General features: G+C 41.2%; 1 protein-coding gene across 1 annotated transcript in view; it reads left to right on the forward strand.

The window, feature by feature from the left end:
- Positions 1–12,214: 12,214 nt before the first annotated feature.
- oprd1a (opioid receptor, delta 1a) overlaps positions 12,215–20,367 on the forward strand; it is a 36,389-nt gene continuing 28,236 nt past the window's right edge. The window contains exon 1 of the mRNA XM_033975144.2: positions 12,215–12,669. Within this exon, the coding sequence (XP_033831035.1) occupies positions 12,419–12,669 (251 nt within the window). The 5' untranslated portion in view covers positions 12,215–12,418. The remainder of the gene's footprint in view (positions 12,670–20,367) is intronic.

Consider the following 20,367-nt stretch of genomic DNA (forward strand, 5'->3'; position numbering starts at 1 on the left):
TCCTTTCCTTCTTTTGAGTTTTTCTTTAAATGTCAAAAACGACTTCTTTGAGGTACAGTTCTGTCTTGTTCATCTGAAATAAACTGAAATAATACATGAAATACATATATTCTTAATGCCATATTGTGGAACATTCCTGGAAAAGTAATAACATCTCCTTCTGCTTGAGGGGAGTTATACAGTGCACCTTTACAAAAAGATATAATTATCATCCTGTTATCAGTAAGAACATTTAGACCTGTAATCGTAAGGTTGCCAGTTTTTGTACCTTTTTTTTTTTTTTTTTTTATAAGTCATGTTTTATTTTGTTCTGTTTTACAATTTTCTTCCTACAAAGTGTTATTGAGCAGGTCTGCTGTAGCATAAAATGGACAGAGAGGGTAATACTCACATTGTGCCTCGCCTTAAACCACCGCACATTGGCAAACACCAATTTTCACTTTTGGATTCTTTTTCTGTTCCTCTTTACACCATTCTACTTCCAGGTTTTCACCGACCACACTTTTGCTTAAAGGCTTTTTCTCTGGTCAGTTGTGAGTTGACCAAAGGACGTCATTAATTTTTCACTAATACAGGGACCAAGTTTGAACAACCAGCCTCAGGAAAAGTGCAAGAACCAAAACTAAAGCTCAAATTCCTACAGCAAGCAACATACCACCCTCTTTTTAAAATTTAATTCAGTGTTTTTTGTAAAGCCCAAAACTGCAACAGCAGATTTAACCAACAGAAAGTTAGAAAATCCAGCAGCAACATGGGCAATAACAGATAAGCAGATTAACCAACATTCATAGAAACAAGCAAATGGATAACTGTCCCAGAGCGCCCCATGTCCTTAGGCCGTCCTCCTGCAGGAAAAACTCACTCCCTCAGAGGGGAACGGGACAGGGAACAACTTGAAACAGAGCATAGTGCGTTGCCATACTTCCCCCTGCAGAGATGCTCCTAAGGCAGCTTAGCTGAAACTGTGGGTTTTATTTCTGCTCCTAACTGGCCTGACCATACACAAATTCAAAGAGGAAAATTTTAAACATGGGCTTCAATGTAGAGACATGGGGGGCCTCTTTAACACGGGCAGGGAGTTTGGTAAGTGAAAGCTCTCCCTCCTACTGTGCTTTTAGACACTCTGAAAATAGACCGGAGTGCTCTGTTTGGATGATATGGTACTGAAGTATTTTGCAGACAGGATGGGGACATGCCCGCTATGGCCTTAAGGAAAAAAAAAAAAAACACTTTTCAGAGCTTTGTTATAAACCATTTTCCCATCTCATTTACAAAGTCAAAGTTGTATTTAGAGTCACTTATGCATGTTTGAATCATCTTTATTTTCCTGTATTCAAGACGTCATTGCTCTGATCTAACCCTGTTTTCACCTCCACCTGTATACACCCACTACCCTTTACTTACATTGTTTTCCAATTTTATTTTCATAACTGGTGACATATGTAGGATTCGGCAGCATTGCGTATGAAAAATAAATAAATCTGCTGCGTGCTGGCATGATCTGCGACTGGAGGGTCCAAGAGCAGTGCTGGTTGTGATGATGTTGATGGTAACACAGTATAAAAGGCAGGCGGGAATCGGCTCCTGATTGTGTGGGGCGAGACACAAGATAAGATTTTGAGAGATATTTTTCTAATAAATAGATTGTGTGGTTCAGTTTGCCATTTTGGCCTCAACAAAATGGCCTTACTTTATTTAATACTTTTGCTGTCATTCTTATGCTGCTGTTTGGAACTACAGCTTATCAAGAGGTGCAACTAACCAGCACTTAACCTGAATTGGCGTTTTTGTCTGACATGTGCACAATCTTGGGGCAATTTTGTGCCATTCCTACTCATTGGGCACTACAATTTTCCAACCCAGAAATCATTATTTTTAATTAAAGTGATTTTAGATCAATATTGCATTTTAAAATGAATGTCCAAAATACAATATTATGATCCATGGGTGCCATAACTTTTAACTGTATAGCAGACTAAAGCGCAGGATTGGACTGTTTGTCGAGTGTCGTGGGCATATTGTTGAAGCTGTCTGTATATCTGTGTAGGTGCAGGTGATGAATAAGTGCTGTAGGTAATTAAAAGTGAAGAGAAATTAGGGTGTAGGGAGTGGGGGTGTGCACTTGGGGCCTGTACCAAGCATTCGCTAATGAAAAATATGTGAGCGAAAGTCAACAGTGATTAAATGCCAAGAGCAGGTGGTTCAATTATTCAAATGGCAGAGAGTGCTTGTAACGAAAGGATGACTACGTAGGCTCAAAATGTGGTGAGACCAAACTTCATATTCGCGATTAGGTGTATATTATGTATGTATGTATGTATGTATGTATGCATGTATATCTATGGCAGAATGTTCAGCTGTTACTATTGAGACAGTGCAGAAAAATGGCAAAATAAGTTTTAAGATGGTCTGAAAGCTCAAGAAAAAATACAAAATGGATTTAAGCATTTTCCGGAGCCTGTGATCAATAAGAATGTTGATGGTACAGTTTAGTTTTTGAATGTTACAAAATTTGGGAAGGACTTATTAAAGATTTAGATTTTAGAAGCTAAGCAAGGCCAGACTTGGATGGTAGACCACTGGGAATTTCAGGTGCCACAGTGGGGCACCAGTGGCTAAAACTCGCCATTCTGTCCTTAGACAAGACACCTGAACTTCACCTGAGTGCACGAGTGCGGTGGTAAAGACACCTGTTTGTGTGAGTGTTTGTGGTAAAGACACCTGTTTGTGTGAGTGTTTGTGGTAAAGACACCTGTTTGTGTGAGTGTTTGTGGTAAAGACACCTGTTTGTGTGAGTGTTTGTGGTAAAGACACCTGTTTGTGTGAGTGTTTGTGGTAAAGACACCTGTTTGTGTGAGTGTTTGTGGTAAAGACACCTGTTTGTGTGAGTGTTTGTGGTAAAGACACCTGTTTGTGTGAGTGTTTGTGGTAAAGACACCTGTTTGTGTGAGTGTTGGTGGTAAAGACACCTGTTTGTGTGAGTGTTGGTGGTGGCCAGAGGGACCAATGGAGCAGGTTGGTATTATTCATTCACTACAAGTATGGAGTGAATGAATAATGTATGAAATTATAAAGCAACTCTGAGCATCTGGAAAAGTGCTATATAAGACTAATGCATTATCATGATTATAATTATGATTATGACTTTGATTACTATAGTAGGTCCATAAATCAGCTCACCTGTTGTAGTTCCACCTAAGTCAGCTCAGAATGTTGTGACATCATGTGAGCGCAAACTATTTTCCTGGTCTTTTGGTGTGGAGTTTACATATTGGCTGTGTGTTTTGGTTTCCCTGTCAATCGGTTAACTCGCACAACAGTGTAATTTTAAAATAGATGCTCCTGACCAAAAACCTTGCACAAGATCAAAGAGTCCTCAGTTGATCAACTATAATCATGTCTACTTCAAATAACTTGCTTAAGAAGTGATTTAGGATTAAGTATGTAGGGCCTAACCCTTGTTGTTTATGTTAGATGCACTATTTTTCCTGTTTTCATGGATATGTTATTGGTTGGCCAGAAATGTTCTAGAATATGTCATTAAACATATCTTATCTTCATTAAACATATCTCATCATCATCTCCAATGAGACAAGCAGGAGACATTACTAGTTGAAGTAACATATCAGATCTTTGGAAAGGTGAGTAGTGACCAGTAAGAAAATATGTTTGTTTATTTGTTTTTTTACTGTTACTTCTACACAAGTAGAAATACTTGAGAAATAAGCATATTTTCTGAAAACCCACCTTGGCAGATAAAGTTAATACAATACTATGAAACATTCATAGCGCACCTTGATCAAAAATAATCAGGTTTATATTTACTATACTAGATTCTTGCTGTCACTTTTCCACCAGAAAACTTACATAGTGCAGGGAGCACCTCAAATGCTGTTGATGGATTAATCCAGTTTTAAATGAAAACCTTGTAATGACACTTATTATTAATAATAATAATAATAATAATAATAATAAAACATTATTATTTATGTATTTTTTACTTGCACGTCATTGCATCCTCTTGTAACCAACATGGATTGTCAATTGTTTACACCAGCTTTTTTTTTTTTTTTTTTGAGGATGGATGAGCAGTGTCCAAAGATCAGTGTGAACTCAAGCACCAGTCATATATTTCCCCCGGGCCCCATCAGAGGCATCAGATAAATCGAGAGCAGTGAGGAGACATGCCAGCAATTGATCCAGGCCTTTGAAGGACTCCACACTATCCTGGACATATGACGCCATACTGTGGTTTTTCAAAAGGAAAATTATTTTCAACAGCTTTAGACATCTTATAATCCCATTTTATTTTCTCCATACACACGCACTACACTGTACTTTTTTATTTATTCATTTTTGTAGTACATGTAGATGTGCTGCATCAAAAGTTTTAATTTTTTTTTATACACAGATCACTACCATGATCTGTGGATTAAATCCATATATGTGGGGTTGTGAGCATGGTTTGGCAGCACATCACTTTCTTTTAAAAAATGCAACCAGTGCATAATTTAAATCAATGCAAAGACCTGCAAGAGCTCAACACTGATAATCCTGAGAGGCTGGATCTGTCAGTAACGGCCTTTGTTTCCTACAGCCTTACTTTCAAAACAGCAACGTAACAAGATAAGAAAAGGAAATTAATGTGCAAAAAGATATCCAAGGCATCCACAATAACGTAAAAGTCTGCCCCCTAAACTGAATTATTCAACTTTTGATATTACTAAAAGCAAAACACCTATATATACTTTTACAAAAACTGGTGCAATTGGAAAGTTACTCGTTTTACTCTCAACTACATTCTTTTAGATTTACACTTCCGTTTAACTTCATGTAATTTCAGGTGAGCATAACTTCTCGTCATTCATCATGAAACATCATTTCAGATAGTTAATTTTTTTCCCCATGCAGAACAGTAGACACCTCACAGGGCTGTATATAAACAGCTGATTTGATCAAACACATGTTAGTGACTCTGGACAACCGCAGTGGCACTAGATTTAGCTCTGTTTACTTTTTGGGTCGGTCTTGTTCACATCACAGTACACGTCACACACCATGAGCCACATGACAGTCCATCAGCTGACTGATCTTCTATGAAAACATGCTTCAAGCAGACAGAGGTCCATGATTATGTGCACACACTCACTTCCCCTACACAGTGGTCTTTTCTTTCACCTGTGGCTAAATACACCATGAGGACCGCACAAGTGTAACCTTGGTTCTCAGAGTCAAGTCGCTTCTGGGTGTAGGGACTACTGTTCCATAATCATCAATCTGTAATATTGATGATATGTGATATAATTTGTAAACCAGAATGATGCTAGTGTTTAGATTCTGTATTTGCCTGGGATCCAGAATACAAACAGTTTTGTCTTAAAAAGATGTGAGTCTGACTATCAGTGAATCTCCCCAAGTTCAGATGGGCATGCTTGATAGATGGATTTAAACAATCGGGAACATGCATGGTCAGTATGAAAACAAATATGGCTGCTTACAAGAAAATAAGGAAAAAAGTATCACAGGAGACTGAAAACATTGCAGATTTCTCTAGAATGAACGGGTGCAGCCAAAACCTAATGACCTTCAGTCGGGCTCAAGATGTGACAGAGGGTATGGTCACCAGGCTGATACCTCCCAGTATAAAAACACAGAGGTGTCATTCTGGATTTGGCAGGCACTTTGACAAAGACATTTGGCAACAAAATATCACTGGGTAAGAAAAAACTGAAAACTCCAAAATTAGTCCAAACTCAAGAAATCACAGAAAATGAAGGAACAGCAGGACTGTCGTAACCGGTGGGTGTAGCGGACCAAAGAGTGAGACTTGGGGCAGATTTACAGTGTTTATTTTACAGACTGTGAAATAATTAACAAGAGTTCATTAACCCAGCAAGGAACTGGGAGCGGGGTGTGAGCCAGAGTCTGGGACGAGACAAGAGGGTGAAGACCAGGAGTTGAACAGTACCGGGGCCAGAGCCGGAGACGTGGAGCAAGCCGGAGTTCAGGACAAGACAAGGAGGTGAAGACAAAGGGTGGACTGTACCGGAGCTGGGGTGCGGAGGCAGGAGCAGGAACGAGCGGGAGCAGGAATGTAGACATGTGGACACTCTGACCACGAACAGGATGAAACACCGCAGGAACAAAGGACCAACGGCACAGCACAGGGTGAAGAAACGCAGACAATCTCACGCCGAGTGTCTAATCCTGGCTCCTCTTATGCTCCGCAGCAGGTGGGAGTAATTGTGCAGATGAGCTGCAGGTGCACACAGGAGGAGCCAGGAGTTCAGCCCAGCTCCGGCAGGTGAGGGAGGGAAGGAGCAGGACAGGAGGTAAAACGTGGAACAGACGGTGTGGATCATGACAAGGACAAGACAATGAAAATGCACCAAAAAAGGACAAGGGGAATCTAAAGGCTAAATGAGGCTAAAAATACACCAGGAAACAAGGCACAGGTGAAACACGAGAGGGTGAGACAGGCAATCAACAGACAGGAAGTAAAACTCCAAAACACAAGTACACATAAACTATAGAAATAAAACACGGAAAACAGTGAAACAAAACATGATCCATGACAACATCACAATAAGATTTAAGATTTTATTATTATTTTAAAACAACAAAATGTTCAAAGCATCAAACATTGCATAGTTTAAATGTAAAGTTCAATACAAAGGTGCAAGAGTCCATCCAATAGCCTCATAAATAACCTCAGTGTAAATATTAGCACAATAATGACAACAGTGCAGCCCATGTGTCATAAACAGTAACAATCATAGCAGCAGCATAAAGGGCAGATCAGCAGTAAAATTGTATTGGTGCATGTGGTTATTGTCCATGGGAGGGGGGCAGATGGTGGTGGTGGTGGGCTCACAGTCTGAAGACACAGGCTATTGGTCAGTCTGGTGGTTTTGACCTGTTTGGACCTGTTGCTTCTACTTGAGGGCAGCAGGTGAAAAAGGTGATGAGCAAGGGTGAGCCGGACGTGCAGGGCGTTGTGCACTCTGCTCAGACAGCGAGTAGTGTAGATCAGTGGTCCCCAGCAACCGGGCCGGGGACCACTGATGTAACTTTCGCCTGTCCCTCATGACACACTAATAAGCTTGTCCGTAGATATAAAATGAAAATCCTGACAGGAAATCGCCACAGAAATCCATTTGATACAATGGCAAGTACATTATATTTGTGCTTGTCCTCTGCAATGACGTATCTCATATAACTTATCAGACACATTGCCCAAAAGTACACCCACAAGTTAGCAAAAATAAGCCAAAAACAAAAGTCTTTGGAGAGCTTTTTGTGAAGGGTAAAAGGCCAACTGAGGAGCCAGAAGAGGAGCCTACGACCTCCAAGAAAAAGAAAGCTAAATTTAACAGATAAAACCAGGAGTCCTACTTAAAATATGGGTTTGTCGCTACAGGTGACTCTCAAGTGTCGAGTCCGCTCTGTGTAATATGAGGGGAAAGCAAGCTAACGAGGCAATGAAACTTTCAAAACTGCTTCGGCACAGGGAGACCAAGCACCCGGGTTTAAAAAATAAGCCTTTAGAGTTTTTTTTGTGAGTAAACTGGGTGAATCGAACATGTCGGTGCAGCAAGAGGATCAGCTGTTGGAGATGGCAAATGATGTTGGTCTTAAATGTGTTTGAGACAACATCTCTGCTGACATTCTGGATGAAAATCAAGCAGGAATATTTTAACATCGCCACAAGAGCACTGAAAACCTTACTACCATTTCCAACATCCTATCTGTGTGAAACTGCGGGTGTCACTGTCTCCGATCACTCCTCAATGGGACCACCTCACTGCAAAGTAACAAGTGCAGGGCTCCCTCTGATTCAGCAGTATGGGGAGTTGGGTTTTTTATGCACTTTACTTATTTTTGCCAAATTAATCTGCCACGCGTAGAAGGCTAGTCTGTGAAAATAAAACCTACATTATTACGGTCCATGGTGCAAAAAACGTTGGGGACCCTTGGTGTAGATGGTACTGATCCCTGGGAGAGTCGACCAATGGTTTTCCCCACTGTTTGCACCACCCCCTGCACTGCCTGCTGGTCGGCTTTAGTGTAGCTGGAGAGCAACACGAATAATCTATACGTCAGAACATTACTAACAGCACAGTTATAGACATAACCATCAGTGATCTGGGGATGTTGCACCTCAGTTTCCAGATGTTGTAAATAAACAAACTAAAAGTCCTTTCACTGGGTTTTGCAAACTTTTTTATTCATCCCTTAGAGCGTCTATCAAACAGTCTAAATTTGAAAAATAATCCTGAAACAACCAGATAAATAAATATCCAACGACTGAAACGTGAACTGAAGAAACTAAACAGGGGCTGGATTTAGTGGAACAGTCAGAGCAGTTTTGAATAATTTCATAAACAGAACATGAGCTCATAAAAGTGCATTTTTATCATCTCCGCCTCATTGTTATGCAAATGTCGTATGCATCAGAAAACAGCTGGTGGTCTTTAATACAGAATGATGTAAAAACTGTCACATCTGCACCAACAAAGCCCTTTGGTTTTGAATAGAATATAATATAGAATGCAAATCCGTAACCACCCAATTTAAAGTGACAGATTTTCAAGTTTTGTTTGGGTTTTTTTAATTATTATTACTCGGTTTGGTGGGATAGTACCTGTGGAGTACCTGGAGTTGGGTTTTGTTTCATTCGCACATGTTTAAAACACCATCCCTGTGCATATAAGCTGAGTTCTTACAGCTAAAAACACTCTGTTCCACCTTGTGATGTCATGTGTTAATACAGGAAATGCTCCACTGTGTTTTTAAACTCCACACACCTTCACTAGAAACATTTGGATGATTTCACTCCAGGAAATGCTGATCTCTACTAAACAAAAGGTAAAAGGAGCTGTTAACTTGAAAAATGCTGCTTCATGACATCACAAGATAGCATTTTGAGCTTTGGATATGTACAGACTAATAATAAAGAGTAACTCAAATGTGCGAATGAAACAAAACACAACTTCATGTATGTTTTTGGTGAGGGATTAACATTACAACATGGCTTAGCGCTCACAAGAGTCAGTGTAGTGAAATATGGCAGTTTGGAGAAGTAGCAGTGACTTTTCAAACAGAATACCTCTACTTATGTCAGATAAGTCCACTGGTTTGTGTTGGGCAAGCAAACAACAGGGTAAAAGATGAAGGCCTACAGTTGAGTGGTAAAAAAATCCACAGGCCCACCCAGGTCATCTCTGAACTACCTGCAGTAGACCTACTACCTACTACATCCCCTGAGCATCCATGTACTGAATCAACTCAACAGAAAAGGTGCTAAAACATAAACAATGGGAAAATAGGCTGAAGAACTGGCCAAAATATTAGAACTGCAAAATTATAACCCATCCATCCATCCATCCATCCATTTTCATCTGCTTATCCAGGGCCGGGTCACGGGGGCAGCAGTCTAAGCAGGGACTCCCAGACTTCCCTCACCCCAGACATGTCCACCAGCTCCTCCGGTGGGACCCCAAGGCGTTCCCAGGCCAGCCGAGAGACATAGTCCCTCCAGCATGTCCTGGCTCTTCCCCGGGGCCTCCTCCCGATGGGACATGCCCAGAACACCTCCCTAGAGAGGCGTCCAGGAGGCATCCTGAGCAGATGCCCGAGCCACTTCAGCTGGTTCCTCTCGACGTGTAGGAGCAGCGGCTCTACTCCGAGCTCCTCCCCTGTGACTGAGCTCTTCACCCTATCCCTAAGGGTGCGCCCAGCCACCCTGCGGAGGAAGCCCATTTCAGCCACTTATCCGCGATCTTGTCCTTTCGGTCATTACCCAGAGCTCATGACCAGAGGTGAGGGTAGGAACATAGACTAACCGGTAAATCGAGAGCTTTACCTTCCGGCTCAGCTCCTTCTTCACCACAATGGACTGATACAGCGACCGCATCACTGCAGACGCTGCACCGATCCGCCTGTTAATCTCACGCTCCATCCTTCCCTCACTCGTGAACAAGACCCCGAGATACTTGAACTCCTCCACTTGAGGCAAGGACTCTCCACCCACCCGGAGAGGGCAAACCACCTTTTTCCGGTCGAGAACCATGGCAGAGCTGATTCTCATCCCAGCCGCTTCACACTCGGCTGCAAACCGCCCCAGTGCCTGCTCCAGGTCCTGGCTCAACAAAGCCATCAGAACAACATCATCTGCAAACAGCAGAGATGAGGTCCTGTGAGATCTGAACCAGACCCCCTCCGGCCCGTGACTGCGCCTATAAATTCTGTCCATAAATATAATGAACAGAACCGGTGAGAAAGGGCAGCCCTGGCGGAGTCGAACATGCACTGGGAACAGGTCTGACTTACAATGCTCCTGCTGCAGTCATACAGGGACCAGACAGCCCTTAGCAAAGAGCCCTGGACCCCATACTCCCAGAGCACCCCCCAAAGGACACCACGAGGGACACGGTCAAATGCCTTCTCCAGATCCACAAAACACATGTGGACTGGTTGGACAAACTCCCATGAACCCTCGAGCACCCGATGGAGAGTATAGAGCTGGTCCAGTGTTCCACGACTGGGACAAAAACCACACTGCTCCTCCTGAATCCAAGGATCGACTATCGGTTGGATTCTCCTCTCCAGTACCCTGGAATAGACCTTACCAGGAAGGCTGAGGAGTGTGATTTCCCCTATAATTGGGTTCCAGAGCCCAAGCTGTGCGTGGAGGTGAGGCCAACTATATCTAGCCGGTAACGCTCAACCTCCCGCACAAGCTTAGGCTCCTTCCCTCCCAGCTAGGTGACATTTCATGTCCCCAGAGCTAGTCTCCATATCCGGAGATCCGGTCGTCGAGGTCCCCGCCTTCGACTGCCACCCAGATCTCCTCGCACCAGCCCCTTACGGATCCTCTTGCAGGTGGTGGGTCCACATGAGGACAGCCCCACGTCACTCCTTCGGGCTGAGCCCGGCCGGGCCTCGTGGGGAGAATCCCGGCCACAAGGCGCTCGCTGTCGAGCACTCACCCCAGGGTGGGGCCCCGGTAATGCCGGCCTTAATGGCCTTGATTTTTCTCTTTTCATAAGGGGCTTCTGAACCGCTCTTAGTCTGTCCCGTCTCCCAGGACCTGTTTGCCATGGGTGACCCTACCAGGGGCATGAAGCCCCCGACAACATAGCTCCCAGGATCATTCAGGCACTCAAACCCCTCCACCACGTTAAGGTGGCGGTTCAGGGAGTTAAATTATAACCCAAAATAATAAACAAATAACTAAATCTTAGAAACCAATATAGACAAATAGCTCCTACAGGTGTATTATGTAACATTTTTGTTTTTTAAGCTCTGCAACCTCCTCGATTCCTTGGAAATTGTATTGCTTTGTCTAGAATTTATCTTATTCAATTACAGATGTTTTTATTGCTATAAAAAATGTACTGAGTTTCCTTTCCACAGATCTGGCCTGTAACCTGGCTTGATGGCAATACCTGCTTGTCCTTTTACCTGAATATTTCACGAAAAGCAATAACTACTCCACAGAGATGAGCCAGACAGACAAATAAGCAGGTGGCGTATCCCTTAAGTAAAGTTTTCACTAAACCTGTAGTTAAAGAGTCTACTTCCCGTAGTACAGACGTATGGTAGAAGCAGCTCTTGAAGTGAAAATAAGTCCACTGTGTATTGTCTGCACCTAATTAGAAAGCATTTTATTGTTCTTTGATAATCAGAAAGTTGTTGTTACCTTTATTGCAAAAATGAACTTTTGTTTTTCACATTAGAAGACAGTAAATATCAGGTACAGTGGCTAAGAAACAAAGGCATTTTAAACGTGATTTCCAGGCCTAATTACTTAATATATCAAGTTCTCTATGTGGTTTGACTTTGCAAAGTAAATTCTATTCAAATCCTTCCCCCAGTTGCTTCGTGTTGCGTATCCCATGCGTTCTCACACCCCAGTAAACCTCATTTAAAAGCATGAGTTATAAATATTAGCATGATTATAGGCTCATTTATAATAAACCTACACCTGCACAGATAACACATGATGAAGCGCTGCCACCAGTCTCCAAGCGCAAGCCTCCGTGACCTGATAAGTACGGGGTAATGGTTTATAGGAGTCAAATGTACATGTGCAGGCTCCTAGCTCCCACCGTGCCTCCCGTCTGCGTGTGTGCCTGTGCCTGTGTGTGCGCCACAGCCTTGACGTCGATGCACGCGAGGCTATAAGAGCGCGCACGAGCCCAGAGCACACACAGCGCGAGAGCACAAGGCACAGAGCGCGAGCGGCTGCTGATGGTGAAGACCCCCACTACGCTTGGACGCATTCTAGAGCCAGTCTAGTGTTTCCACTCCATTTGGACACAGTCTCTTCATACTTCCACGCTTTGACTACACTTTCTCTTGACTTTTACCGCGGAGTCGTTCTGGTAAAGCGCGCAGAGGTCGTCCCTGAATTATGGAGGCGTACACGGTGGCCGGAGCCCCTCTCTCCTACTCGGACCTGTACTCAGTGATCCCCTTCAACACCACGTTTCCAGATGGCGACTTTTCCGAGGCTCTGCGTAATGACAGTGGAGAAGCGGAGCGCGGGACACCTGTGCGCAGCGCTGGAGACATGGTGATCGCCATCTCCATCACTGCGCTCTACTCGGTCATCTGCGTGGTGGGACTGCTGGGGAACATCCTGGTCATGTACGGAGTGGTCAGGTAAGAACTGAAGTCTGGGTTTAAGTTGGAGGAGGCGTGTTTCTTCCGTCTCTGTTGTAATTATGATTTGGAAACGTGTGCGTCAGGAGTTACTTTTGGTGAAATTTTGGATAAATGTCAGAAAACTTGTTTAGTCCGAGTTTAAAGATGCATTATGTAACTTTTCCATATGAAATATTATTGTTTGAATATCCCACAGTATGACATTAAACATATGGAGCATATATTCAATTTCATGTGGTTTAATTGCTAAAGAGCAGGCTCGCCTCCCCGTAGATCTCACCTGTGCTTGTCTGTCTCATTAAGATAGATGAGCTTAATGCCATACTGAGCAACATTCCAGGAAAAGCAGTACCATCTCCATGGAGACAAGCAGGTGGCAGACTCTCCACTAGAAAAGTTCATGGTTAGAATTATACGTAAGAACTTGTGTGCTTTGGTTTCATGATTTTCTTGTTTGTTTGTTTGTTTGTTTGTTTGTTTGTTTGTTTGGCAGTGTAACAACATCCCAGTAGTAAGGCTAATGGAAGCATGGCCCACATATTCATTCATTGATGTGAGAAGTGTCTTGCTTCAGGGTTCAATAACAGGCAATGCTAGTCGAGGGGATTGAACTGCCAACCAGAGCTTTTTGTTAATCATTTTGTCTTCTCTCATTCCCTCTCTCATTCTCTCCTTTTGTTTTAATGGATTGTGCATTAATAATACCTTTTCATGTTTAAATGTATTCATGCTCTGTTCATTACTAGATTTTGTGTCCATCTTATGTAGAATTATACAACATGTGGAACTAAAATGAGCTATTGTGAAACTGTTGTTTGTGTAGATAAATATACGCTGACCTTGACCTTGTCACTAAAACAAATCATATGGTTTAACATTATGAATTTTGGATATTGATATGAAAATACCAGGAATATTGTCTCATTTTGCTATCTGAGTTAGTAAGTTTTTGCATTTTAACAAAACAACCATTTGTAGTTGTCGTTTAAAGCAGAGGTATTATGCAGTTGTTGTTTTATTTATTTATTTATTTATTTATTTATTTATTTATTTACCTTTCTATCATGTTATAACATTGTTCCCTCATCAAAAACATGCCTTGAGAGGATTTAGATGTCATCCATGCACATTTCAGTAATTTAGTGATTTCTCTTGGGTCCTATTCCAACCCTCCTCGTGGTTACCTCTAAGATTCTGTCCTAGTCTCTGCCCACACGCCCATGTCACCCATGCTCCAACATGATACTTCGCCATAAATCTACAAAAGCATGATACAGAAACTGTACACAACAACTTCACAAACCTGATGCAATGTGTAGTTTCAATAGCGAGATAAACACTGAAGGGTGAGTAACTTAGCATGGAGAGCAAACAAAGCAATAAAAGGTGCATGGTGATCTAAATATGTTATGTTTTAGCAGTTAATACCCCATAGAAGTGAAATAACCCTTCTTTAATGCCTTCTTAACATTCATTTAGGGGATATATGGCCCTTCTAGACCTTGCCCTGTCTCTGTGTTTGCTCTAGCTAGCTGCTCTGCCTCTCCTCACGGGGGCATGCAAAAGCTAGACTCACTTCAAAGTCAGAGTGTCCCTAGAATACAATACAAAGAGCTGTTATGGCTTAATCTGCCTTTGGGTTCAGCAGAAGGCCCACTCTTCAATTTATATGGGGCGTGCTATTACTGAGACCAGAGTAAATTGCTGTATTGTGCTCTGTATTGTGCTTGGATTCTGGAGATGGCTCAATAGATTCATTTCTTACTAAGTTGCCTGACGTCATTTTTTGTTTTGACTCCATGGAGAAGTTATTGCTTTTCCTGGAATATTCCACAGGAATTGAATACTTGAATTCATTAAACTGCAGGTCTTTTTATTGGTTTAAAATTAAAGACATTAATTGCAAACTCTACCAAAAACGTTACATCATGCACTTTTAACTTTTTTTTTTTTTTTAGTTCTGGTTTAGAGCTCAGTTTGACCTGATGTTCACTCACATTTCAGACAGACCTGGTTGATAGTGAGTTTAGCCTTAGAAGTGGCAGGGTGCATTCACTAGTCCTTGTTTATTTCCAGTTTAGTCCTGATATATACTTGATTTAGTCTTGTTTTAGTTTCTAGTCCAGGTTTAGTTCCAGGCTTAGTTCCAGGTTTAGTCCCAGTTTTGATGTAAGTACACTGTTAGTCTTGTTAAGTCTGGTATAGTCCTAGTTCAGACATTTTTATTACCGTAATTCCACTGGGAATCTACTTTTGCCAGATGCTTGAGCGGACAGCAGCCTTTTCCATTAATAAATAAATAGTTATGACGTGAATATGTGGTCTTGTACAGCTTCAAAGGTGTGACCGCAACAGCACAGCAGAGCTCTGGTCCTCGTGTTAGTGTCACAATGTAATAAAACTCGTCCGATGCAGGGGTCGTAGTTGGAGCAGCTGCAGTCTGAGCGAGGTGTAAGAACTTATTTAAACTTGGTTTAGTCCAAGGTTAGACCCTTTTTTTGAGCCAGTTCACCCAGTATTAGATAGACCTAGTTTAGACCTGTTTTAGTCCTGAGTTATTAACAGCAGTTTTACACCTGACAGTCTCATTTATGTAGAAGCATGTATTGAAAATGTGTTGACTGTATTTGATCCAGGCTCTATGCTGCATCTAAGGAGCCTTATCCCAGTTTTGAGCACCTGTCTGGAGAATTAGCCCACTGTGCATGTGTTGGACTGAATCCAGACATGACAAAACAAGAAACTGCAAGCAACACAAAAAGGAAATCGAACCTTGTGTTTTCTTGCTGTGATGTTGAGCATAGCCAGGACAGTTCATTTGTAGGGTCTTGTTCAAACAGGGACGTCTCTAGCTTTGTGGGAGCCCAGTGCTAGATTCTTCTTGGGGGCCCTTAGATTGTCAAAATGGGACCATGCCACAATGTATTTGACAAATCAGTTATCTGAATAAGCAGGGATACTGTTGTCTTAGTTCAGTGCTCCTAAACCCCTACTACAATAATAATTGTAATACTGCATTCACACTTGTCTGGTTTGGTACTGGTTTGAGCCCAGTTTAGCCCTGATGTTGACTTGCTTTGGACTTGTTCTAGTCGTGGTTTGCTTCTGGTCTAGTCCTGGTTTAGTTCCAGTTTAGTCCTACTTAATGTGGTCTGTGTGTGTTGGTGTGAACAGAGTTAAGGTGCAATAGTAGAAGCCCAGTAGTATTTGTGGTACCACTTTATAATAACTGCACTTGCCTTAATAAAGCATGATGAAAGACTTCATTTTGTAAGACTGAAAACATTCATTCAATTGAAACATTCTTACTGAATTAATGTCCTAACCTGCATCATTCATAATAAACTATGTGTTTGTTCTTGCTTTGTTAAGGCTAATTAGGGTTATTTATCAAGTGTTACCATTTTAGTAGCAGTAGTGGTTACGTATCTTTATACTTTAATTCCTTACTTCTACTTGAGTAATATTGTTTTATTTTATTTTTTTACAGTATATACAGTGCTATTGTGCTCTTTCCATACAGTTTATGAGCATGTGAACAAAAAGTATAACTTGTCCAGTAACTTGGCTCGTTTTGTATTGCAGATGTCCAATAACAACGGACAAACTTAATAATTTACAGATATTTGAGTTGTTTTAAGAAAAGTATTTTGGGAGCTTTTACTGTATCATAAATAATTGAAAATTTGGACACTGGCTCTTTAAAAGCACAGTAGTAAAAGGGATTTTGTAAACATGCTCGCCCCTATCTTCCATGTTTAGTGTTCAATGCATCACTGTTCTAGCAGCTGTCATAGGCATTTCCATCTCTCATGTGATTGACTGAGACCTTTGTGCCCTAAAATGTCAACACTATGTAAACAGAACAGGATTATGATGAAGTGTTCTGCACGGGCTGAGCTGTAGATGTAAGTATGTTCAGAGGTGAAAGACAGACATTTGCAATCAATTGAAGCTGTGAATGAAGCCAAAGGACCTTTGGAGAGAGCAAGCAAACTATGCACCAAATAAGCATCAGATCAGTTTTGACCCATATTGTGTTACACACTGACATATGTTGTGAGATAGCAATGTAAAATGCACAAATGAAAAACAAAAAACAAAAAAAAAACACACACACTTTTAGGTTAAATTAACTTTTTTTTTTTTGCTTTTAACTATGTTATAATATTGTTCCCTCAAACATATAACTGGAGTTGTGCTTCATTCATGCTTGTGTGATGAATCTTGAGCAATGAGTCTTCCCTGTGTGAGATGTCACAAAAAATCCCTGTGCAGTTTTTTAAGTCCAGAAATGATTGCTAAGCAAATGCCCAGCAAAATTGTGCTCATTACTACTGTGCGTGTGCATTAACATGTCTTGGCAGGTCCGTTAGCTAACATTATTTTTGGGGGGGTTTCCCCATGGCAATTCCCTCTGCTGCCAGTAGATGGGGCCTTATAGCAGATTCCAGTATGTGGAGCACCCAGTCTGGAAAATAAAGTCTGGTTCTGCATAAAGCCATTATTTTAAGGGCTAAAACATGAGGACAAAAGTTCTACCTACTATTGTTACCTTCAAAATAAAAATAGGAGAAATAACACTACAGATGTATACAGTAAATTATTTTATAAACTCTATGCCAGTATTCTCAGAATTTTTTTCCCCATCCAGTCCCCCAAAATACAAGCAGGTCGATGTATTGGTTGTGCTCCGGTCGTGCTGTGCACCTGGAGCAGTGTGGAGCTGTGAAAACTGTCTGTCTGAGCCCAGTCTGACTCAACGGCACCCTCGGCAGGAGCAGAGCAGGTACGGGTCTGTTACCCAGCACCGTGTAGCGAACCTGACATCTGAGTGGTATGTGAGAAAAGCAACACTATTCAAAGTGTGTTTTTGATAAAACAACATTCAAAAGTTATACTCGCTAACAAAATTTGAGTATATCGTTATATCTCTATGAACAATTGTTTTGATATCATTAGTGGACAACACAGTACAATAACCTAACATAGCTTTTCCCTTAGCTAATCTGTGCCTTTATGAGCTGTAAATCCAAGTTTATGTTCAAACTCTGCACTCTTATTGGTCTATAAACATCAATGGGGCCCTCAGGATTCGCAACGTTAAGCTACAGAACGGTATTGTTTATAGGCCTCCTGCTTTAAAAGCACTTGAAGATAAATACTGAGTTTTCTGAAATATTTAGGTTAGGTCTTGTTAAATGCACCAGAAGATTCACAATGTGCGTATAGGTAATCAATTAGATTTATTTTATTTGTTTATTTATTTTTAATATTTAATTTTGTTATCTCTCTCTAATATCTTAGTTTGTATATTTTTTAGGTGATTTTTGTCATTTTTTATTGGTTTGCAAAAACTCATAACAATATACTGAATGCTCTAATTTTGGTATTACAGAAAGACTATATCCTTCACCTCTGTGACAGTATACATATTCACAAATTAAACCTGATCATTTATATACAAACCGACAATTATTCCTGCAATATTTTACCAGCCACACCACAAAATCTGCAGATTAACAAAAAACATTTACTATACCTGCCCCACATGTCACTTAAACCTGGTGGGCACATTTCCTCCCATGGGATGTCCGGTGTTTTATAAATCTAATGCACACTGATAATCCTGTAATCAATGTTTCCAGTTCAAACAGGGAAGAACAATTAGTCATGACAAACATCTATTAACATTTTTAATTGAATCAGCTGCTCACATAATGTGACAAAAAGTGAGAAATGCACAGACAAACTAATACAATAATCACATTTCAGAACACCAAATTAACTCCTTTGATGTTTTCCTGTCAGGTTTTAGACCCACCACAGCACTGAGACTGCTCTTATCAAGGTGACAAATGACATCCGCCTGAATACTGATACAGGCAAAGTCTCAGTCTTGATCCTGTTAGATCTGAGTGCTGCTTTTGACACTGTGGATCATGCGATCCTCTTACAGAGACAAGAGGACTGGGTGGGCATGTCTGGTATGGCACTAAACTGGTTCAAGTCCAAGATCTAAATTTCGAAGACAGGGGGAACTTTGTTTAAATTAGAAACTGTGTCTCAGGTGACATGGCCCTGACCTGTGGGGTGCCCTGGGACCAATGTTCCCTCTAATTTTTCACGAGTCTGAGCAAACACACAAACTCCCTGAGCGTCCCATGGACCACTGTGAGCGACATCAGACGTGCGCACTGTGGTCATTCTGCATCACATCCATCCAAGTTAAATGGTTTATTAAAAGAATCAAATTACCACATTTACATTTCTGTTATAAGACTTTTAATTAAGTGCTTTAGCCACTTATACAATGAAAATGACAAAAATCTTGCTCATGACCTGTGTAGTATGTTAATGCTATTGGAAGTATAAATATTTAATTTTAACTATGGAAAAACATGAGCTTCAACCAAACCAAGACAACTGTAAACTCCAATGTTGAAAACACACTTAACATTTTTATGATAAAGCTTTGACTTGTATTATGAGTATAATCCATTGTGTGAAGCTTTTGCTGTGACTGAGTGAGATTGTCCTACTGTGTCTGGGACAGTCCGGTAACTCTTTTTCAGTATGTGACACGATCATTTGATTTTTAGAACTCATGAACTAGTGACAGTCAATGACCAACACACACTGAGGGGAATCTGTATCTGCACAGCTGCTCTATTACTGTACATTTACATATCATATCAAAACACAATATATAATGTGTATTTGTACATAAAATATATTCAAAACAAGTGGTATGGGTCAAAATAAATAAATTGACCCACAATTAAGTCAATAGCAGGATAAACCATGCTTACCAATCAGGAACAGAATCCAGTCCATCAGCACATAAGGTCCTCTGCTCCTGAGTCCATCATGAGATCTTCACTCGGTTCCACGAACCGCTGTGGGTCCGAGATGCCTCTAGTTTAACTTGTACAAACATCCACAGTGTCCTCGGTCACGTACTTACTTTGTTTTGTTCGTTTCATCATGTTTAAAACGCAAAACTGCAGCAAAACAGTGCGTAAAATTATGCAATTACGCGTGCGGATCTTTGCCCGAGGGCGGGCTGTCGGAACGTTCAGGGATTAAACAGCAGTTAGAATCATTAGCGAGTCTGGAGCAGCTCGTCCCCGGTCACACTCACTGACTCACATTGTAAAATAGCTCAGAATGAATTGTTGTGTGTTTATTTTATTTTCAAGCTTAGCTCTAAGCAAGCAGCTTAGAGGGAACACTACCTGGGACCCCTGTTGTTCAATCTCTACATGTTGCCATTGGGCCAGGTAATACGTAACAATAATATGTCCTACCACAACTCTGCAAAAGACAGATCTATGTCTCACTTGCAGCAGGTGAATATGGACCAGTGGATTCACTCTGCCACTGCATCCAACAGATCAGTGTGTGGAGGCAAAACAACTTTCTTCAGCTGAACTCAGACAGAACTGAAGTCATCATCTTTGGCCACAGAAACATAGAGAAAGTGTCAACAGTCACCTCCAGTCTCTCTCTCTAAAACCTTCAAATCAGGCTAGAAATCTAGAGGTAATAATGGACTCAGACTTGAACTTTAACAGCCACATTAAATCAGTAACATCTGCAGCTTTTTACCATCTAAAACATCGCAAAAATCAAAGTTATACTGTCAAAACCAGAGTTGAAGAGTCTTATCCATGCATTTGTCTCCAGTTTAGA

This window comes from Periophthalmus magnuspinnatus, chromosome 11 (genome assembly GCF_009829125.3).
Source record: "Periophthalmus magnuspinnatus isolate fPerMag1 chromosome 11, fPerMag1.2.pri, whole genome shotgun sequence".
NCBI lineage: Eukaryota > Metazoa > Chordata > Actinopteri > Gobiiformes > Gobiidae > Periophthalmus > Periophthalmus magnuspinnatus.